At 37.3% G+C, this 25,487-nt stretch overlaps 2 protein-coding genes across 2 annotated transcripts in view; both read left to right on the top strand.

Annotated features, from left to right (window-relative positions):
* The window catches only part of LOC125873812 (uncharacterized), a 33,630-nt gene extending 22,777 nt beyond the window's left edge, over window positions 1–10,853 (top strand). The window contains exons 2-3 of the mRNA XM_049554661.1: window positions 9,531–9,897; window positions 10,012–10,853. Of these exons, the coding sequence (XP_049410618.1) occupies window positions 9,531–9,897; window positions 10,012–10,853 (1,209 nt within the window). The remainder of the gene's footprint in view (window positions 1–9,530; window positions 9,898–10,011) is intronic.
* The window catches only part of LOC125874890 (uncharacterized), a 942,258-nt gene that overhangs the window by 696,295 nt on the left and 220,476 nt on the right, over window positions 1–25,487 (top strand). The window lies entirely within an intron of this gene.

Below are 25,487 nucleotides of genomic sequence, written 5' to 3'. Positions count from 1 at the left end.
AACCCTCAGCCCTAAACACTAAACTCTAAATCCCAAATCCTAAATCCTAAATCCTAAATCCCAAACGCAAAACCCTAAACCCTAAATCCTAACCCTAAACACTAAACCCTAAAACCTAAATCCTAAACCCTAAACCTTAAAACCTAAATCCTAAACCCCAAAACCATTAACCATTACCCTAAACCCTAAACCCTAAGCCCTAAACTATCAACCCAAAACCCTATACCCTAATCCCAAGCCCTAATCCAAAAAGCCTAAACCCAAAATACTAAAACCTAAATCTAAACCATAAACCCTAAACTGTAAGTAATAAACCAAAAACCTTAAACACTAAACCATAAATCATAAACCCTTAACCCTAAACTCTAAATCATAAACCCTAATCCCTACACCAAACACTAAACCTTAAACCCTAAACCCAAAACCCTAATACATAAATTGTCAACACTAAACCCTTAACCACAGACCCTAAACCTTAGACCTTCAACCCGAAACCCAAAACCCTATACCCTAAACCTTAAACTCTAGACTTTACACCCTAAGCCTTAAACCGAACACCCTAAACCCTAAACTCTAAACCCAAAACACTAAATCCAAAATCTAAAACCTAAACCCTATATCCTAAACCCTAAACCCCAAACCCTAAATTCTAAGCCCCAAACACTAAACCCTAAATCGTAAAATCACAATCCTAAATCCTAACCCTAAACCCTAAACCCTAAACCCTAAACACTAAACCCTAAACCCAAAACCTAAAACCCTAAACATAATTGCTAAACCCTAAATCCTAAACCCTAAACGCTAAACCCAAACCCTAAACCCAAACCCTAAACCGTAAACCTTAAACCTTAAAGCTTAAAACCCAAACCCTAAATCCCTAACCCGTAACCATAACCACTAAACTCTAAATCCTAATCCCTAATCCTAACTGTAAAACCCTAAATTCAAAACATTAAAGCCTAGACACTAAACCTAAACCTAAAACACTAAACATGAAACCCAAAACCCTATACCCTAAACCCTAAACCTTAAACCTAAACAATAAACCCAAAAACCCTTAATAATAAACCCTAAAACCTAAACATTAAACACTTAACTCTAAACCATAAACCCTAAGCCCTCAACCCTAAACCCTTAACTACAGACCCAAAACCCTAAATCCTAAACCTTCAACCTAAAACCTGAAACGCTCTACCCTAAACCTTAAACTATAGACATTATACCCTAAACCTTAAACCAAAACCTCTAAAACCTAATCTGTCAACCCTAAACCCTAAATCACAAACCCAAAACCCTAAACCCTAAACCTTCAACCCAAAACCCAACACCTTATACCCTAAACCTTAAATTCAAGACTGTACACCCTAAGCACTAAACCGAAGACCCTAAACCTTAAACCCTGAACCATTAAGCCTAAAACCTAATACCTAAATCCTAAATCCAAACTCTAAACCCTAAATCCTAAACCCTTAATCCTACACCCTAAACCCTAAATCCTAAACTCTAATCCCTAAATCGAAAGCCCTAAACCCTAAACCCTAAAATCAAAACCCTACATCCTAACCCTAAACCCTAAATCCTAAACTCAAAACCTCAAATCCTAAACCTAATCCCTACACCCTAAGCTCTAAACCATAACTCTAAACCATAAACCCTAAACCCTAACCCTAAACCTTCAAACCTAAACCTTAATCCCCAAACCCTAAACCATAAACCCTAAACTCTAAACCCTAAACCCTAAATGCAAACCATAAACATTAAATCTTAAACCTTGAAACCTAATCCGAAAACCCTAAACCACAAACCCCAAACCCTAAAAAATATACCCAAAACCCAAAACCATAAACCATAAACAATAAATCATAAACCCTAAACCCTAAATCCTAAACTCTAAGCCGTGAACACTAAACCTTAAACCCAAAACCAAACCCTAAATCTTAAACCTTATATCCTAAAACCTCAACCCTAAACCCTAAACCACAAACCCAAAACCATAAACCCTAAACCCTAAACCCTCAACCCGAACACCAAAACCCTATACCCTAAACCTTAAACTCTACACTTTACACTCTAAGCCCTAAACCAAAGACCCTAAACCCTAAACCCTTAACACTAACCCTAGAGCCTAAATCCAAAACCCTAACCCCTAAATCCAAATTCTAAACACTAAACCCTATACACAAAACCATAAATCCTATACTTCAAACACTAAACTCTAAGACTTAAACCCTAAAATCCAAATCCAAAATCCTAAACCAGAAATCTGAAACCCAAACCCTCAGCCCTAAACACTAAACTCTAAATCCTAAATCCTAAATCCTAAATCCTAAATCCCAAACCCAAAACACTAAACCCTAAATCCTAACCCTAAACACTAAACCCTAAAACCTAATCCCTAAACCCTAAACCTTAAAACCTAAACCCTAAACCCCAAAACCATTAACCATTACCCTAAACCCTAAGCCCTAAACTATCAACCCGAAACCCTATACCCTAATCCTAAGCCTAATCCAAATAGCCTAAACCCAAAACCCTAAAACCTAAATCTTAACCATAAACCCTAAACTGTAAACCAAAAACCTTAAACCCCAAACCATAAATCATAAACACTTAACCCTAAACTCTAAATCGTAAACCCTAATCCCTACACCAAACACTAAACCTTAAACTCTAAACCGTAAACCCTAAACCTTAAACCTAAACAATAAACCCAAAACCCTTAATAATAAACCCAAAAACCTAAACATTAAACACTTAACTCTAAACCATAAACCCTAAACCCTCAACCCTAAACCCTTAACTACAGACCCAAAACCCTAAATCCTAAACCTTCAACCCAAAACCTGAAACCCTATACCCTAAACCTTAAACTGTAGACATTATACCCTAAACCTTAAACCAAAAACTCTAAAACCTAATCTGTCAACCCTAAACCCTAAATCACAAACCCAAAACCCTAAACCCTAAACCCAACACCTTATACCCTAAACCTTAAATTCTAGATTGTACACCCTAAGAACTAAACCGAAGACCCTAAACCTTAAACCCTGAACCATAAAGCCTAAAACCTAAAACTTAAATCCTAAATCCAAACTGTAAACCCTAAATCCTAAACCCTTAATCCTACAGCCTAAATCCTCAATCCTCAACTCTAATCCCTAAATCCTAAGCCCTAAACCCTAAACCCTAAAATCAAAACACTACATCCTAACCCTAAACCCTAAACCCTAAACTCAAAACCTCAAACCCTAAACCTAATCCCTACATTCTAAGCTCTAAACCGTAATCTCTAAACCATAAACCCTATACCCGAACCCTAAACATTCAAACCTAAACCCTAATCCCCAAACCTTAAACCATAAACCCTAAACTCTAAACCCTAAACCTTAAACCCTAAACCCTAAACCCTAAACCCTAAATGCAAACCATAAACCTTAAATCTTAAACCTTGTAGCCTAATCCGAAAACCCTAAACCCTAAACCTAAACCACAAGCCCTAAACCCTAAAAAATAAACCCAAAACCCAAAACCATAAACTATAAACAATTAATCATAAACCCAAAACCCTAAATACTAAACTCTAAGACGTGAACACTAAACTTTTAACCAAAACCAAACCCTAAATCTTAAACCTTATATCCTAAAACCTCAACCCTAAACCCTTAACCACAAACCCAAAACCAAAAACCCTAAACCCTAAACACTCAACCCGAAGACCAAAGCCCTATAACCTAAAGCTTAAACTCTACACTTTACACTCTAAGCCCTATACCAAAGACCCTAAACCCTAAACCCTTAACACTAACGCTAAAGCCTAAATCCAAAACCCTAACCCCTAAATCCAAATTCTAAACGCTAAACCCTTAACACAAAACCATAAATCCTAAACTTCAAACACTAAACTCTAAACCTTCAACCCTAAAATCTAAATCCTAAATCCTAAACCAGGAACTTGAAACCCTAACCCTCAGCCCTAAACACTAAACTCTAAATCCTAAATCCTAAATCCTAAATCCCAAACCCTAAACCCTAAACCCTAAACCCTAACCCTTAACACTGAACCCTAAACCCTCAACCCTAAACCTTAAAACCTAAACCCTAAACCCCAAAACCATTAACAATTACCCTAAACCCTAAACCCTAAACTATCAACCCAAAACACGAAACCCTATACCCTAATCCTACGACCTAATCCAAATAGCCTAAACCCAAAACCCTAAAACCTAAACCTAAACCATAAACCCTAAACTGTAAGTAATAAACCAAAAACCTTAAACTCTAAACAATAAATCATAAACCCTTAACCCTAAACTCTAAATCGTAAACCCTAATCCCTACACCAAACACTAAACCTTAAACCCTAAACCCTAAACCCTAAAACATAAATTGGCAACACTAAACCCTTAACCACAAACCCTAAACCATAGACCTTCAACCCGAAACCCAAAACCCGATACCCTAAACCTTAAACTCTAGACTTTACACCCTAAGCCTTAAACCCTAAACCCTAAACCCTAAACCCTAAACCTTAGACTCAAAACCTCAAACCCAAAACCCAATCCCTACACCCTAAGCTCTAAACCATAATCTCTAAACCGTAAACCCTAAACCCTAACCCTAAACCTTCAAACCGAAACACTAATCCCCAAACCCTAAACCATAAACCCTAAATTCTAAACCCTAAACCTTAAACACTAAACCCTAAATGCAAACCATAAACCTTAAATCTTAAACCTTGAAGCCTAATCCAAAAACCCTAAACCACAAACCCTAAACCCTAAAAAATAAACCTAAAACCCAAAACCATAAACCATAAACAATAAATCATAAACCCTAAACCCTAAACCCTAAACTCTAAGCCGTGAACACTAAACCTTAAACCCAAAACCAAACCCTAAATCTTAAACCTTATATTCTAAAACCTAAACCCTAAACCCTTAACCACAAACCCAAAACCATAAACCCTAAACCCTCACCTCGAAGACCAAAACCCTATACCCTAAACCTTAAACTCTACACATTACACTCTAAGCCCTAAACCAAAGACCCTAAACCCTAAACCCTTAACACTAACCCTAAAGCCTAAATCCAAAACCCTAACCCCTAAATCCAAATTCTAAACGCTAAACCCTAAACACAAAACCATAAATCCTAAATTTCAAACACTAAACTCTAAGCCTTCAACCCTAAAATCTAAATCCTAAATCCTAAACCCGAAACCTGAAACCCTAACCCTCAGCCCTAAACACTAAACTCTAAATCCTAAATCCTAAATCCTAAATCCCAAACCCTAAACCCTAAACCCTAAAGCCTAACCCTTAACACTAAACCCTAAACCCTCAATCCTAAAGCTTAAAACCTAAACCCTAAACCCCAAAACCATTAACAATTACCCAAAACCCTAAACCCTAAACTATCAACCCGAAACCCAAAACCCTATACCCTAATCCTAAGACCTAATCCAAATAGCCTAAACCCAAAACCCTAAAACGTAAACCTAAACCATAAACCCTAAACTGTGAGTAATAAACCAAAAACCTTAAACCCTAAACCATAAATCATAAACCCTTAACCCTAAACTCTAAATCGTAAACCCTGATCCCTACACCAAACACTAAGCCTTAAACCCTAAACCCTAAACCGTAAAACATAAATTGGCAACAATAAACCCTTAACCACAGACCCTAAACCCTAAACCGTAAAACATAAATTGGCAACAATAAACCCTTAACCACACACCCTAAACCTTAGACCTTCAACCCGAAACCCAAAACCCTATACCCTAAACCTTAAATTCTAGACATTACACCCTAAGCCTTAAACCCTAAACCCTAAACCCTAAATCCAAATTCTAAAACCTAAACCCTATATCCTAAACCCTAAACCCTAAAAGCTAAACCCTAAATTCTAAGCGCTAAACACTAAACCCTAAACCCTAAACCGTAAAATCACAATAATAAATCCTAACCCTAAACCCTAAACACTAAACCCTAAACCCAAAACCTAAAACCCTAAACATAAATCCTAAGCCCTAAATCCTAAACCCTAAACCCTAAACCCAAACCCTAAAGCCAAACCCTAAACCGTAAACCTTGAACCCTAAAGCTTAAAACCTAAACCCTGAACCCCAAAACAATAACCAAAACCACTAAACTCTAAACCCTAATCCCTAATCCTAACTGTAAAAAACCATAAATTCAAACTTTTAAAGCCTTAACCCTAAACCTAAACCTAAAACACTAAACTCGAAACCCAAAACCCTGTACCCTAAACCCTAAACCTTAATCCTAAACAATAAACCCAAAAACCTAAACATTAAACACCTAACTCTAAACCATTAACCCTAAACCCTCAACTGTAAACCCTTAACTACAGACCCAAAATCCTAAATCCTAAACCTTCAACCCAATACCTGAAATGCTATACCCTAAACCTTAAACTATAGACATTATACCCTAAACCTTAAACCGAAAACTCTAAAACCTAATTTGTCAATCCTAAACCCTAAATCACAAACACAAAACCCCAAACCCTAAACCTTCAACCCGAAATCCAACATCTTGTACCCTAAACCTTAAAATCTAGACTGTACACCCTAAGCACTAAACCAAAGACCCTAAACCTTGAACCCTAAACCATAAAGCCTAAATCCTAAAACCTAAATCCTAAATCCAAACTATAAACCCTAAATCTTAAACCATTAATCCTACACCCTAAACCCAAAATCCTAAACTCTAATCCCTAAATCCTAAGCCCTAAACCCTAAACCCTAAACTCAAAACCTCACACCCTAAACCCAATCACTACACCTTAAGCTCAAAACCATAAACCCTAAACCCTAACCCTAAACCTTCAAACCTAAACCCTAATCCCCAAACCCTAAACCATAAACCCTAAACTTTAAACTCTAAACCTTAAAGCCTAAATCCTAAATGCAAACCATAAACCTTAAATCTTAAACCTTGAAGCCTAATCCGAAAACCAAAAACCCTAATCCCTAAAAAATAAACCCAATACCCAAAACCATAAACAATAAACAATAAATCATAAACCCAAAACCCTAAACTCTAAGCCGTGACCACTAAACCTTAAACCCAAAACCAAACCCTAAATCTTAAACCTTATATCCTAACACCTCAACCCTAAACCCTCAACCACAAACCCAAAACCATAAACCCTAAACCCTAAACCCTCAACCCGAACACCAAAACCCTATACCCCAAACCTTAAACTCTTAACACTAACCCTAAAGCCTAAATCCAAAACCCTAACCCCTAAATCCAAATTCTAAACCCTAAACCCTAAACACAAAATCATAAATCCTAAACTTCAAACACTAAACTCTAATCCTTAAACCCTAAAATCTAAACAATAAATCCTAAACCTGGAACCTAAAACCCTAACCCTCAGCCCTAAACACTAAACTCTAAATTCTAAATCCCAAACCCTAAACCCTAAAGCCTAACCCTAACCACTAAACCCTAAATCCTAAACCGTAAAACTTAAAACCTAAACCCTATACCCCAAAACCATTAACCATTACCCTAAACCCTAAACTGTCAACCCAAAACCCAAAACCCTATACCCTAATCCTAAGCCCTAATCCAAATAGCCGAAACCCAAAACCATAAAACCTAAACCTAAACCATAAACCCTAAACTGTAAGTAATAAACCAGAAACCATAAACCCTAAACCAAAAATCATAAACCCTTAACCCTAAACTCTAAATCGTAAACCCTAATCCCTACACCAAACACTAAACCTTAAACCCTAAACCCTAAACCCTAAAACATAAATTGTCAACACTAAAGCCTTAACCACAAACACTAAACCTTAGACCTTCAACCCAAAACCCAAAACGCTATACCCTAAACCTTATACTCTAGACTTTACACCCTAAGCTTTAAACCGAAAACCCTAAACCCAAACCCTAAACCCAAAACCCTAAATCCAAATTCTAAAACTTAAACCCTATATCCTAAACCCTAAACACAAAACTATAAACCCTAAAACCTAAATTCTAAGCCCTAAACCCTAAACCCTAAACCGTAAAATCACAATCCTAAATCCTAACCATAAACCCTAAACCCTAAACCCTAAACACTAAACCCTAAACCCAAAACCTAAAACCCTAAACATAAATCCTAAACCGTAAATCCTAAATCCTAAACCCTAAACCCTAAACCCAAACCCTAAACCCAAACCCTAAACTGTAAACCTTAAACCCTAAAGCTTAAAACCTAAACCCTAAACCCCAAACCCTTAACCATAACCACTAAACTCTAAACCCTAATCCCTAATCCTAATTGTAAGACCCTAAATTCAAAACTTTAAAGCCTAGACCCTAAACTTAAACCTAAAACACAAAACTCGAAACCCAAAACCCTATACCCTAAACCATAAACCTTAAACCTAAACAATAAACCCAAAACCCTTAATAATAAACCTAAAAACCTAAACATTAAACACTTAACTCTAAACCATAAACCATAAACCCTTAACTATCGACCCAAAACACAAAATCCTAAACCTTCAACCCAAAATCTGAAATGCTATACCCTAAACCTTAAACTATAGACATTATACCCAAAACCCTAAATCACAAACCCAAAACCTTAAACCCTAAACCTTCAACCCTAAACCCAACACCTTATACCCTAAACCTTAAATTCTAGACTGTACACCCTAAGCACAAAATCGAAGACCCTAAACCTTAAACCCTGAACCATAAAGCCTAAAACCTTAAACCTAAATCCTAAATCCAAACTCTAAACCCTAAATCCTAAACCCTTAATCCTACACCCTAAACCCTAAATCCTAAACTCTAATCCCTAAATCCTAAGCCCTAAACCCTAAACCCTAAAATCAATCCCTACATCCTAACCCTAAACCCTAAACCCTAAACTCAAAACCTCAAACCCTAAACCCAATCCCTACACCCTAAGCTCTAAACCATAATCTCTAAACCATAAACCCTAAACCCTAACCCTAAACCTTCAAACCTAAACCCTAATCCCCAAACCCTAAACCATAAACCCTAAACTCAAAACCCTAAACCTTAAACCCTAAACCCTAAATGCAAACCATAAACCTCAAATCTTAAACCTTGAAGCCTAATCTGAAAACCCCAAACCTAAACCACAAACCCTAAACCCTAAAAAATAAACCCAAAACCATAAACCATAAACAATAAATCATAAACCCTAAAACCTAAACTCTAAGCCGTGAACACTAAACCTTAAACCCAAAACCAAACCCTAAATCTTAAACCTTATATCCTAAAACCTCAACCCTAAACCCTTGACAAAAAACCCAAAACCATAAACCCTAAACCCTAAACCCTCAACCAAAACCCTATACCCTAAACCTTAAACTCTACACTTTACACTCTAAGCCCTAAACGAAAGACCCTAAACCCTAAACCCTAAACACTAACCCTAAAGCCTAAATCCCACAAGACAAGGACAAAACAGAGACAAACACTAAGACACAAGATCAACAAGTGATAGTGATTCAACATACAAGCCAGCAACAGACAACTGCTACTAGAGTGCAGACACACCAAGAACTGGAACAAGTAGACCAAGCAGAGCAATGGCAGATTCAGAAGAGGAAACAACACAGAAATCAGGATCAGGCTCATCCCAAGACTGCATGGAGACCTGTCTCACCTCCACCAAAAAATACCAAGGATATTATGCAAAAGGCATCAGCAGTACCAGGTATAACTCCTACACTCTCTATTCATAATAACTACATTAATTTAGAAATGCAGGAGCAGCAAAGCATAGGCAATAGTGCAGAATGCAACAAGAACAAAATTTCAGACCAAGAGATGCAAGCAACACAAGGGTCAGATAAAGACTCACCTTCTTTCAACCACAACAACAAAGCAGGTAAGCACAAGGAACATAATACAAACAATAAAAACACAGGTATGGACTCTGTTATCCCTACAACCCAACACCTCACTATATGTTCTTTGAATACTGTTATGTGTATTGATGAAGTTGAAGGAGGGATGGATGGGGGATGCAAGGAGAAACCTATTAACTTGCAGGAAGGGGTATCCAAAGGGGGGAATTTGACTCATGTTCTGCATGAGGTTGATCACACTGACCCTAGGCTGGACTATAGAACCCCTGCTACCACTATTGCAAGACACAACAAGCAGAGTAATCAGAAACAACCCAGCCCAAATAAAGGAGATGATACTGGTCAGCTGCAGGAAGACCCAGGGATACAGAATATAGAGAACCTGGAACGTTTGCAAGATGATGATACTGGTCTCCTTCAAGTAGAACAAGGGTCACAGGTTGACAGGGACAATGGTCAGAAATTGCAGAGTTCAAGAGGTAATGATGGTCAGCACACTCCTGATAACAACCAGAATGATGAAGGGAATCAGACTAGTCTCGAGAATCAGCACCAGCAACACAGCAAGAACTCCCCAGGGAAAGTATCCAATAATAAATCTAGAGGTAAATTGAGCAAGAAAAAAAGAGAATCTATCAAGAGAAAACAACAAAAGGAGGTTGAAAATCAAAGAAACAATAGACAGAAATCAGATTATGATGTGGTAAATTCAGAGGATGAATTTGATGAAGACACTCAATCTCTCAATGAAGCTGATGATGATGAGGAAGGGGACGAAACCAGTGCTCATTTGATCAAGGCTTTTGGGTCTACTTTTCGAAGTGAATTCCAAGCAGAGATTCAAGAAGTGGCAGATCAACAAGGCTTATCTCCAAGGGGTAGAAAACAAGTCAGGCAGCTCATTAAATCAGCATCTATCAGTACATCTGCTAAATCTAGCAGGCCTAACACTAGGTCCAAGAGCAAAGGTTTTTAATGATTAGTACAATATGTTGGAATGCTAGGAGCATCAACACCCAAGGTTCTTTGGAAAGAATCCAAAATCTCAAGAAAATGCATAATCTTTCTATGATAGCTATTCTTGAACCTTTTGCAAACAACTCCCAAATCAATCAATACAAACTCTTGTTATCTATGGACAATGCTACTTGTAATCACAATGGCAAAATTTGGCTGTTTTGGAGCAATGACATTGAAGGTGAAGTATTGGAAATACATGATCAACACATCACTTGTTCTATGAAGCATGTAGAGCATAAAGAAAAGTTTGTGGTTTCTTGCATTTATGCCAAATGCAGAGAGCAGCTGAGAAGACCTCTCTGGGACAGATTGTTCTAATTTTCTAACATGGATACCCCTTGGTGTACCATAGGGGATTTTAATGTTATTACATCTACTGAGGAAAAGTATGGTGGTATACCTTACAACATGAACAAAAGTCTAGATTTCATTAGCATTATTGAGGCAAGTGGACTAATGGATATTGGGTATAGTGGTCAACATTATACCTGGTGTAATCAGAGGGCAGCAGAGGCCAGAGTGTGGAAAAGGCTGGACAGAGCTATGGTCAATGATAAGTGGCTGGAGCTCATGCCCCAAACTACCATTACTCACCTCCCTTCTGTCGGTTCTGATCATTGTCCACTACTCATGGAAATGGAAGCTCGATCTGAACACAAAGTCAAGTATTTTAAATTCCTTCACTGCTGGATAGAAAATGCGAATTTTTTAGATATTGTTAAAGAATGTTGGCAGAAGAAGATCTCTGGGAATCCTATGTGGCGACTGCATCAAAAGATGAAATTATTAGCTTCCACTTTGAGTACTTGGTCCAAGAAGGAATATGGCAATATTTTTTCTAATGTTATTAATTTTGAGGAGCAAGTCAAAGCTGCTGAAGAAGATGTCATACATCAAAACACTGAAGAAAATAGAACCAAGCTTCATCTTATCAATGCTCAATATATCAAGTATCTTAAACTGGAAGCTTCCATCCTCAAACAGAAAACTCAACTCCAATGGTTCAAGGAAGGAGATACTAATTCTAAATATTTCCACTCCATAATGAGGGGTAGGAGGAGAAAGCTATTCATCCACTAGATCTGTACTGCTGAAAATGTTTGGATACAAGAGGAAGAAAACATTGCTAAGGTTGCCTGTGACTACTTCCAAAACATGTTTTCAGGTCATGATGACAGGATCAGGGAAGAAATTCTTAACTGCATCCCTAGAATGGTAACAGAAGAACAAAATCAGACTCTCCAACAGATGCCTACTCTGGAAGAATTGACTCAAGTGGTGTTCTCCATGAACCCAAATTCTGCAGCTGGTCCGGATGGTTTTGGAGGAAAATTTTATCAACATTGCTGGGAAATTATCAAAGAAGATGTGTTGAGTGCTGTCCAATATTTCTTCTGTGGATATACTATGCCTAAGTTTATGTCTCATGCTTGTTTGGTATTACTTCCTAAAGTTGAGCACCCCAACAAGTTCAATGAATTCAGACCCATCAGTTTGAGTAATTTTTCCAATAAAATTATCTCCAAGCTGTTAAGTCTCAGACTAGCCCCTATTTTACCTCAGTTTATTTCTGAAAACCAATCTGGCTTTGTTAAGGGTCGGAGCATATCAGAGAATATTATGCTTGCTCAGGAAATCACTCATGGCATTAAAAAACCCAATGAAGGTGACAATGTGGTTATTAAACTAGACATGACCAAGGCATACGATAGAGTGTCTTGGTCTTACACTTGTTTAGTTCTGAGAAGAATGGGTTTTGGAGAAATGTTTATTGATCTAGTATGGAGAACTATGAGCAACAATTGGTACTCTGTGATTATTAATGGTGGTAGACATGGTTTCTTTCATTCCACCAGAGGGCTCAAACAAGGAGATCCACTATCCCCATCCCTATTTATTTTAGGAGCTGAAATACTCTCTAGGATGCTCAATATGCTTCATCATCATCAGCGGTACAAAAACTTTCAGATGGAGATCAGGGGACCTCAAATTAATCACCTAAGTTTTGCAGACGACATCATCATCTTCTCCTCCACTACCAGGGATACTCTCCAGATGATCATGAAGACTCTTTCCACTTATGAATCAGTATCTGACCAGCTTATTAACAAGGAAAAAAGTCACTTCATGGTTCCAGAAAATACTCCTCAAGAGAACATTGTAATGATCAGAGAAGTCACTGGTTTCAATCAGAATGTTAGCCCTATTACTTACCTTGGCTGTCCACTATACATTGGAGGCCAGAGAATTATTTATTACTCTGATTTGGTGGCTAAAATTACAAGGAAAATTTCCGGATGGCAATCTAGAATGTTAAGCTTTGGGGGCAAAGCTACTATGGTGAAACATGTCCTCCAATCAATCCCCATACATACTATGTCAGCTATTTCTCCTCCTAAAACCACCATAAGATATATGAAGCAAGCTATAGCTGATTTCTTTTGGGGCTGGGATAAGGAAAAAAGGAAATATCATTGGGCTTCTTGGGATAAATTGAGTCTACCTTATGACGAAGGAGGTATTGGAGTAAGAAAACTTGAAGATATTTGTATCTCTCTTCAAATTAAGCAATGGTGGATTTTCAGAAGTAAACAAACATTATGGGGGCAATTTCTAAGAGCTAAATATTGTCAAAGGGCTCATCCGGTGGCCAAAAAGCTGGATACAGGACAATCCTTGATCTGGAACTTTATGATGAGGAACAAAGGTATTGCCGAGACTCAAATCAAATGGAAGATCAATTCGGGTAATAGCTCCTTTTGGTGGGATGATTGGTTGGGAGAAGGCCCCCTAGCCTCTTATTGCACACATGTTACTAGTCTTAACACCACCAAAATCTCTCAATTTCTGGTAGGGGGAACATGGAATGAGACTATGGTGAGACAATGGGTGCCCCCTCTTTTGGTTCCAAAAATCTTGAGCTTCCCCATTCATTATCAAGAACAGATCCCTGATGAGGCAATCTGGAAACTCACTGTCGATGGTCTATTCTCTTGCTCATCAGCTTGGGAAATTAATAGACATAAAGGCACCAAGAGCATCATCAACAAAGGCATATGGCATAGACACCTTCCTTTCAAGATTTCATTCTTAGCTTGGAGGGCCTTGAGGAACAAACTTCCCACTAACGAGAAGATTACCAGCTTTGGAAAGGAAGCTGCTCGCTGCTCCTGCTGTTACAGAACTGGTGAAGATAATATAGATCACATTTTTGTATCTGGTCATTTTGCTAACAACATTTGGAGTTTTTTCTCTGCAGCTGCAGGTATACAGCACGATCACATCCCTATCAACATGCTGCTGCTGCGGTGGTGGAGACAGGAACACAAAAGTGAAGTACAACACCTGCTGAACCAGTTACTTCCTGTGATTATTATCTGGAACTTATGGAAAAATAGGTGTGCTGCAAAATATGGTGCAAAACAGTCCAGTACAGCTCGAGTCAAATTTCTAATTTTTAAAGACACTACTCACCTACTCAACACAACATCTCCTTACATTCAATGGGCCAATAATTGGAATGATTTATACAGAATGGTGGAGAAGTGTAGACAGGAGACCATGGTTAGAATTGTTAAATGGGAGAAACCTTGCCAACCTTTACTTAAACTTAATACGGATGGTAGTGCAATCAGTAATCCTGGACGGATTGGTGGAGGGGGAATTTTGAGAGACCATCTGGGTAGGATGATTTATGCATTTGCTATACCTCTAGGAACGGGTACCAGCAACCAAGCTGAGCTGCAAGCTGCCAGCCATGGTATTTTCTGGTGCATCCAACATGGATATAAGAAAATACATCTGGAAATCGACTCTGAACTGGTCGTTAAATGGCTCTCAAAACAGCTCACGCTTCCCTGGAATCTACAGCAGTACATCAGAGAACTACAACATCTTGTCCAACAATTAGAGCAATTCAAATGCACACACACCTACAGAGAGGCAAACAACACGGCTGACCATCTATCCAGATTCAGCCACACTTCAGATATCATCCAACACTTCTACATCAAGGAACAACTTCCTACTTTAGCAAAAGGAAGCTTCATTCTAGAAAAACTCGACATGCCAACCTTCAGGAGAAAGAGACTGAAACGAATCAAGAGACCTCCCTGATCCAAATTCTAAATCCAAAACCCTAACCCCTAAATCCAAATTCTAAACCCTAAACCCTATACACAAACCATAAATCCTAAACATCAAACACTAAACTATAAGACTTAAACCCTAAAATCTAAATCCTAAATCCTAAACCCGAAATCTGAAACCCTAACCCTCAGCCCTAAACACTAAACACTAAATCCTAAATCCTAAATCCCAAACCCTAAACCCTAAACCCTACACACTAAACCCTAAACCCTAAACCCTAAAACCTAAACCCTAACCTAAACCCTAAACCCCAAAACCATTAACCATTACACTAAACCCTAAACCCTAAACTAGCAACCCGAAACCCGAAACCCTATACCCTAATCCGAAGCCCTAATCCAAATAGCCTAAACCCAAAACCCTAAAACCTAAATGTAAACCACAAACCCTAAACTGTAATTAATAAACTAAAGACCTTAAACCCTAAACCATAAATCATAAACCCTTAACCCTAAACTCAAAATCGTAAACCCTAATCCCTACACCAAACTCTAAACCTTAAACCCTAAAGCCTAAACCCTAAAACATAAATTGTCAACACTAAACCCTTAACCACAAACCCTAAACCTTAGACATTCAACCCGAAACCCAAAAACCTATACCCTAAACCTTAAACTATAGACTTTACACCCTAAGCCTTACACCGAACACCCTAAACCCTAAACCCTAAACCCAAAACCCTAAATCCAAATTCTAAAACCTAAACCCTATATCCTAAACCCTAAACTCTAAACTCTAAACCCTAAACCCTAAATTCTAAGCCCTTAACCCTAAACCCTAAACCGTAAAATCACAATCCTAAATCCGAACCCTAAACCCTAAACCCTAAACCCTAAACACTAAACCCTAAACCCAAAACCTAAAACCCTAAACATAAATCCTAAACCCTAAATCCTAAACCCTAAACACTAAACCCAAACCCTAAACCAAAACCCCAAACCATAAACCTTAAACCCTAAAGCTTAAAACCCAAACCCTAAACCCCAAACCCTTAACCATAACCACTAAACTCTAAACCCTAATCCCCAATCATAACTGTAAAACCCTAAATTCAAAACTTTAAAGCCTAGACCCTAAACCTAAACGTAAAACACTAAACTCGAAACCCAAAACCCTATACCCTAAACCCTAAACCTTAAACCTAAACAATAAACCCAAACCCCTTAGTAATAAGCCCAAAAACCTAAACATTAAACACTTAACTCTAAACCCTCAACCCTAAACCCTTAACTACAGACTCAAAACCCTAAATCCTAAACCTTCAACCCAAAACCTGAAACCCTATACCCTAAACCTTAAACTGTAGACATTATACCCTAAACCTTAAACCGAAAACTCTAAAACCTAATCTGTCAACCCTAAACCCTAAATCACAAACCCAAAACCCTCAACCCTAAACCTTCAATCCCAAACCCAACACCTTATACCTTAAACCTTTAATTCTAGACTGTACACCCTAAGCACTAAACCGAAGACCCTAAACCTTAAACCCTAAACCATAAAGACTAAAACCTAAAACCTAAATCCTAAATCCAAACTCAAAACCCTTAATCCTAAACCCTTAATCCTAAACCCTAAACCCTAAATGTAAACCATAAACCTTAAATCTTAAACCTTGAAGCCTAATCCGAAAACCCTAAACCCTTAACCTAAACCAAAAACACTAAACCCTAAAAAATAAACCCAAAACCCAAAACCATAAACCATAAACAATAAATCATAAACCCTAAACCCTAAATACTAAACTCTAAGACATGAACACTAAACCTTAAACCCAAAACCAAACCCTAAATCTTAAACCTTATATCCTAAAACCTCAACCCTAAACCCTTAACCACAAACCCAAAACCATAAAACCTAAACCCTAAACCCTAAACCCTCAACCCGAAGACCAAAACCCTACAACCTAAACCTTAAAATCTACACTTTACACTTTAAGCCCTAAACCAAAGACCCTAAACCCTAAACCCTTAACACTAACCCTAAAGCCTAAATCCAAAACCCTAAATCCAAATTATAAACCATAAACCCTAAACACAAAACCATAAATCCTAAACTTCAAACACTAAACTCAAAGCCTTAAACCCTAAAATCTAAATCCTAAATCCTAAACCCGTAACCTGAAACCCTAACCCTCGGCCCTAAACAGTAAACTCTAAATCCTAAATCCTAAATCGTAAATCCCAAACCCTAAGCCCTAAACCCTAAAGCCTAACCCTAAACACTAAACCCTAAACCCTCAACCCTAAACCTTAAAACCTAAACCCTAAACCCCAAAACCATTAACCATTACCCTAAACCCTAAACTATCAACCCGAAACATGAAACCCTATAACCTAATCCTAAGCACTAATCCAAATACCCTAAACCCAAAAACCTAAAACCTAAACCTAAACCATAAACCCTAAACTATAAGTAATAAACCAAAAACCTTAAACCCTAAACTATAAATCATAAACCCTTAACCCTAAACTCTAAATCATAAACCCTAATCCCTACACCTAACACTAAACCTTAAACCCTAAACTCTAAACCCTAAAACATAAATTGGCAACACTAAACCCTTAACCACATACCCTAAACCTTAGACCTTCAACCCGAAACCCAAAACCCTATACCCTAAACCTTAAACTCTAGACTTTACACCCTAAGTGAAATGACCCAAAAGGTTCTTAAAAATGTGCTTTGGAAGTTACCGGAAACTTGTTTAGCTATATCAAAAAAATCTGTTTCGTTTTTCAAAAATCTGACTTCATAATCTTGTTTAGGGGGTTCAAATTGACTGGGAAATGGGTCTAACCCAAATTTTAGAGCAACCGTATCAAAATCCGAAATTTCCAAGTGAAGTCTTTTTCGAGGGTCTACTTTGGAGGGTCATATCTACCAGCACACAAATAATTGGGTGGCCCATAACATATCCATGGAAAGCCCTTTAAGTTAGCTACCTAACTCACTTCGTATCACCTCATTCGGAGTTCAGACGAAGAAGTTATGCCCATTTTCGTAAAATATGTCCGGCAGGAAATGCAATTTCCAGTGAGCGTTTTTACTGTTCACCCGCCTCATTTTTTTTCTAAGTGTTGGACCATTTTTCCAAAGGGCATATGTTATTTCCTATATACCATTAGTTCAATTCTCATCTCTAAAACATTTCCCAAAACTCCTCTCCCATACTTAGACACATTTTCTCTCAAGTATAAGTTCATTCCATACGTGAGATTGCATTAGAGCCTATTGGGAATTTCCTAAACCCTAAATCAAACCCCAAATCCTAAACCCTAAATCCTTAACCAAAAACCATAAACCTAAACCCTGAACACTAAACACTAAACCCTAAACCATATACCCTAAACCCAATACCCTAAATCCTAAACTCTAAACCCTATACCCTAAGCACTAACCATAAACCCTAACCGTAAACCCTAAACCCTAAAGCTAATCCCTATATCCTAATCCCTAACCTAAACCCTACACCCTAAACTCTTAATCCTACCTATAAACCCTAAGCCCTAAACCCTAAATTCTAATCCCTAAACCATAAACCCTAAACATACAACTCAAAACACTAAACCCCAAACGCTAAACCTTCAATTCAAAACCCTAAACCGTGAACCCATAACCCTTATCCGTAAAATTAAAACCCTAAACCCTTAACCCTAATTCCTTAATCCCTAAACCTAAACCTTAAACCCTAAACCCTAAACTTATACCTTAAACCCTAAATCCTAAACCCTAAACCCTAAACAATACACCCTAAATCCTAAATCTTAGATATTAACCCTAACCCTAAATCCTTAACCCAAATTCTTAACCATAAATCCTAAACCCTAAACCTTGAACCCTAGATCCTAAACCCTAAACCTTAAACACTAAACACCAAAACCTTAAACCCTAAACTCTACACCCTAAGCCCAAAATCTAAACCCTAAATCCAAAACCCAAAACCTAAACTCTAAACCCTAAACCATAAATCCTAAACCTGAAACCTAACTCTAATTCAAAATAGTAACCCTAAATAAAAACTCTATACCCTAAACCCTAAACCCTAAATCTAAAGGCTAAACCCTAACCCTAAATCCTAAACCCAAAACCTAAAACCTAAACCCTAAACCATAAATCCTAAACCCTAACCCTATACCCTAAACACTAAACACTAAACCCCAAATCCAAAACCTTCAACTCGAAATCCTGAGCCTAAAACTCTAAGCCCTAAACCCTTAAATTTAAACAATAAATCCTAAACCCTAAACCCTAAACCATAAACCCTAAAACCTAAACCCTAAATAAAACCCTAAATCCAAAACTCTAAACCCTAAACCCCTTACAAAAAACCCTAAACCCTTAACGAAAAACCCTAAAACCTAAAACCTAAACCATAAACCATATACCATAAACTGTAAACCCTAATCCCTAAACCCAGAACCCTAAACCTAAGACATAAACCCTTAACCCTCAACCCTCAACCCTAAACCCTAAACCCTAAAACCCAAAACCGTAAACACTAAACTCTAAACCCTAAACTCCAAACCCTTAACCCTATACTCAAAACCTAAACCCTAAACCCTGAATCCAAACTCTTAACCCTAAACCCTATATCCTAAACTCTAAACATTAATCCTTACACCCTAAACCATAAACTCTAACCCAAAACATTCAACTCTAAACCCTAAACCCTAAACATTCATGCTAAAACCCAAAAACCTAAAGTTTAAACCCTAAACCCTTAACCTTAAACACTAAACCCTAAAACCTAAACCTAAACTCTAGATTTAAAACCGTAAACCCTAAACCCTAAACCATGAACCATAAACCCTAAACCCTAAACGCTAAACACTAAACACTAAAACTAAAACTCTAAACCCTAAAACCTAAACCGTATACCCTAAACCTTAAACCCTAAACCCTAAAACCCAAACCCTAAACCCTAAACCCTAAACCATAAAACCAAAACACTAAACCCAAACCCCAAACCCAATCCCTAAACTCTAAACCTAAACCCTAAATGAAAAATCATAAACTATAAACCCCAAACCCTAAACCCTAAACCATAAATCCAAACTCTAACCTTAAACCCTAAACTCTAGACTGTACACCCTAAACTCTAAACCCTACACTCTATCCCTAAAGACTAAACTCTAAATCCAAACTCTAAACCATAAACCCTAAACCCTAAACACTAAATCCTAAACTTTAAACCCTAAACCTTAAGCCTAAACCTTAAACCCTACACCCTAAACCCTAAAATCAAATCTCTAAATTCTAACACTAAACCCTAAACCCTAATCTCTACACCTAAACCCTAAACACTAAACTCTAAACTCAAATTCGTAAACCATAAACCATAAACCCTAAACCCTAAACCATAAGCCTAAACCCTACACCCAAAATCGTAAACCACAAACCAAAAACCATAAACCATAAACGTTAAAACCAAATCCCTATGCCCTAAAACACAAACCCTAAACCCTAAACCCTAAACACTAAATCCTAAACTTTAAACCTTAAACCCTAACCCTAAATCCTAAACAATAAACATAAACCCTAAACACAAAATCCTAATCTTTAAATTCTAAACACTAAACCCTAAAAACTAAATCCTATACTTTAAACCTTAAACCCTACACCCTAAACCCTAAAATAAAATCTCTAACACTTAACACTAAACCCAAAACCCTAAAATCTAAACCCAAATCCCTAAACCCTAAACCTAAACCCTAAACCCTTAACTCTAACTCTAAACCCTACACCCAAAAGCGTAAACCATAAACCATAAACCTTAAACCCAAAACTCTATGCCCTAAAACCTAAACCATAAACCTTGAACCCTTAACCCTAAACAATAGATCTTAAACGCTAGACCCTAAACCCTAAACCCTAAACCCTAAACCCTAACCCTAACCCTAAATCCTAAACAATAAACTTAAACCCAAAAGCATTAAACCCTAAACCACTAACCCTAAACCCTAAAACCTAACCCTTAATCGTAAACCATAAACCTTAAACCTAAACCATAAACCCTAACCCTTTACTCTCAACTTTAAACCCTAAACCTAAACCCTAAACCCTAAAACCCAAAANACCCTAAACCCTAAACCCTAACCCAAAACATTCAACTCTAAACCCTAAATCTTTATCCTGAAACCCATAACCTTAAAATTTAAACCCTAAACCCTTAACCTTAAACTCTAAACTCTAAACCCCAAACCCTTAAACCTAAACCTTAGATTTAAAACCCTAAACCCTAAACTTTAAACCCTAAACCCTAAACCATAAACACTAAACACTAAAACTTAAAATCTAAACCCTAAAAGCTAAACCATATACCCTAAACCCTAAACCTTAATCCCTAAAACCTAAAACACAAACCCTAAAACAAACCCTAAGCCTTAAACCCTACACCCTAAAACCTAAACCCTCAACCCTTTACCCTTAACCCAAAACCCTAAACCTAAACCCTAAACCCTAAAATCAAAAATCGTAAACACTAAACCCTAAACCCTAAATTCTAAATCCTTAACTCTAAACTCTAAACTTATACCCTAAACCCTGAATCCAAACTCTAACCCCTGAACCATAAATACTAAACTCTAAATCTTAATCCTCACACCCTAAACCCTAAACCCTAACACAAAACATTCAGCTCTAAACCCTAAACCCTAAACCTTTTTCCTAAAACCCATAAGCCTAAAATTTAAACCCTAAACCCTTAACCTTAAACTCTAAACCCTAAACCCTAAACCCTAAAACCTAAACCCTAGATTTCAAACCCTAAACCCTAAACCCTAAACCTTAAACCCTAAACCCTAAACACTAAATACTACAACTCAAAATATAAACCCTAAAAGCTAAACCATATACCCTAAACCCTAAACCTTTCATCCCTAAAACCTAAAACCCAAACCCTAAGCCTTAAACCCTAAACCCTAAACCCTAAAACCCAAAAACCCTAAACCCTAAACTCTAAACCCTTAACTCTATACTATGAACCTAAACCCTAAACCCTGAATCCAAACTCTAAACACTGCACCCTAAAGACTAAACTCTAAACCTTAATCCTTACACCCTAAATCCTAAACCCTAACCCAAAACATTCAACTCTAAACCCTAAACCCTAAACCATAAATCCAAACTCTAACCTTAAAGCCTAAACTATAGACTGTACACCTTAAGCTCTAAACCCTACACTCTAACCCTAAAGCCTAAACTCTAAATCTAAAATCTAAACCATTAAACCTAAACCCTAACCACTAAATCCTAAACTTTAAACCCCAAACCTTAAGCCTAAACCTTAAACCCTACGCACTAAACCCTAAAATCAATTCTCTAAATCCTAACAGTAAAGCCTAAACCCTAAAACCTAAACTCTAATCCCTAAACCCTAAACCCTGAACCTAAACCCTAAATCCTAAACTGTAAACTCAAAATCGTAAACCATAAACCATAAACCTAAAAGCCTATGCCCTAAAACCTAAACCCTAAACCCTGAACCCTAAACCCTAAACACTAAACCCTAAACACTAAATCCTAAACTTTAAACCCTAAACCCTACACCTAAATCCTAAACAATAAACTTAAACCCTAAACACTAAATACTAATCTTTAAATTCTAAACCCTAAACCCTAAACACTATATGCAAAACTTTAAACCCTAAACCCTACACCCTAAACCCTAAAATCAAATCTCAATATCTTAACACTAAACCATAAAGTCTAAAACCTAAACCCTGGACCCTAAACCATAACCCTAAACCCTACACCAAAAATAGTAAACCATAAAGCATAAACCATGAACCTTAAACCCTAAACCCTAAACCCTAAACCCTAAACACTAAACACTAAACACTAAACACTAAAACTTAAACTCTAAACCCTAAAAGCAAAACCATATACCCTAAACCCTAAACCTTAATCCCTAAAACCCAAAACCCAAACCCTAAACAAAACCCTAAGCCTTAAACCATAAACCCTAATCCCAAAAACATAAACCCTCAACCCTAAACCCTTAACCATAAACCCGAAACCCTAAACGCAAACCCTTAACCCTAAATTAAAACTCTAAACCCTAAACCCTAAACCAAAAATCCTAAACTATACAACCTAAACCCTAAACCATAAATCCAAACTCTAACCTAAGAACCTAAACTCTAGACTATACACCCTATACTCTAAACCCTACACTCTAACCCTAAAGCCTAAACTCTAAATCCAAACTCTAAACCATAAACCCTAAACCCTTAACCTTAAACTCTAAACCCTAAACCCCAAACCCTAAAACCTAAACCCAAGATTTAAAACCCTAAACCCTAAACCCTCAACCCTAAACTCTAAACACTAAACACTAAAACTAAAACTCTAAACCCTAAAAGCTAAACCATATACCCTAAACCCTAAACCTTAATCCCTAAAACCTAAAACACAACCCTAAAACAAACCCTAAGCCTTAAACCCTAAACCCTAAAACCTAAACCCTCAACCCTAAGCCCTTAACCATAAACCCAAAACCCTAAATTAAAACTCTAAACCCTAAACACTAAACCAAAAATCCTAAACTATACACCCTAAACCCTAAACCATAAATCCAAATTCTAACCTTAAAACCTAAACTATAGACTGTACACCCTAAACTCTAAACCCTACACTCTAACCTTAAAGCCTAAACTTTAAATCCAAACTCTAAACCATAAACCCTAAACCCTAAACAAAAAATCCTAAACTTTAAACCCTAAACCTTAAGCCTAAACCTTAAACCAAACACCCTAAACCCTAAAATCAAATCTTTAAATCCTAACACTAAACCCTAAACCTTAAAACCTAAACCCTAATCCATAAATCGTAAACCCAAAAGCTAAACCCTAAACTCTAAACTCTAAACTCAAAATCGTAAACCATAATCCATAAACCTTAAACCAAAAACCCTATGCCCTAAAACCTAAACCCTAAACAGTAAACCCTAAACCCTAAACACTAAATCCTAAACTTTAAACCCTAAACCCTAACCCTAAATCCTAAACAATAAACTTAAACCCTAAACAGTAAATCCTAATCATTAAATTCTAAACCCTAAACCCCAGACGCTAAATCCTAAACCTTCAACCCAACACCCTATGCCCTAAAACCTAAACCCTAAACCCTGAACCATAAACCCTAAACACTAAACCGTGAACACTAAATCCTAAACTTTAAACCCTAAACCCTAACCCTAAATCCTAAACAATAAACTTAAACCCTAAACACTAAATCCTAATCTTTAAATTCTAAACCCTAAACCATAAACACTAAATCCTAAACTTTAAACCTTAAACCCTACACCCTAAACCCTAAAATCAAATCTCTAAATCTTATCACTACACCCTAAATCCTAAAACCTAAACCCATAACCCTAAACCATAACCCTAAACCCTATACCCAAAATCGTAAACAATAAACCATAAACCTTAAACCCAAAACTCTATGCCCTAAAACCTAAACCCTAAACCCTAAACCCTAAATAGTAGATCTTAAACTCTAGACCCTAAACCCTAAACCCTAAATCCTAAACAATAAACTAAAACCCTAAAACCTTAAACCCTAAACCATTAACCCTAAACCCTAAAACTTAACCCTTAATCCTAAACCCTACACCCTAAACCTAAACCATACACCCTAACCCTTTACCCTCAACCCTAAACCCTAAACCTAAACCCTAAACCCTCAAACCCAAAACCCTAAACAGTAAACTCTAAACCCTAAACTCTAAACCCTTAACTCTACACTCTAAACCTAAACCCCAAACCCTAAATCCAAACTCTTGACCCTGAACCCTAAATCCTAAACTCTAAACCTTAATCCTTACACCCTTAACCCTAAACCCCTACCCAAAACATTCAACTCTAAACCCTAAACCCTAAACCTTCATCCTGAAACCCATAACCCTAAATTTTAAACCCTAAACCCTTAACCTTAAACTCTAAACCCTAAACCGCAAACCCTAAAACCTAAACCCTAGATTTAAAACCCTAAACCCTAAACCCTAAACCTTAAACACTAAAGGACAAACCTTAAACACTAAACACTAAAACTTAAACTATAAACCCTAAAAGCTAAACCATAGACCCTAAACCCTAAACGTTAATCCCTAAAACCTAAAACCCAAATCCTAAAACAAACTCTAGGCCTTAAACTCTAAACATTAAACCCTAAAACCTAAACCCTCGACCCTAAACCCTTAACCATAAACCCAAAACCCTAAACCCAATCCCTAAACCCTAAATTCAAACTCTAAACCCTAACTGCTAAACCGAAAATCCTAAACTATAAACCCTAAACCAAAAACCACAAATCCAAACTCTAACCTTAAACCCTAAACTCTAGACTATACACCCTAAACTCTAACTCTAAAGCCTAACACTAAATCCAAACTCTATACCATAAGCCCTAAACCCTAAACCCTAAACACTAAATC

This window comes from Solanum stenotomum, chromosome 8, assembly GCF_019186545.1.
Source record: "Solanum stenotomum isolate F172 chromosome 8, ASM1918654v1, whole genome shotgun sequence".
Classification (NCBI taxonomy): domain Eukaryota; kingdom Viridiplantae; phylum Streptophyta; class Magnoliopsida; order Solanales; family Solanaceae; genus Solanum; species Solanum stenotomum.
Note: the sequence above shows the minus strand (reverse complement) of the source record. Positions and strands in the feature narration are given on the sequence as shown.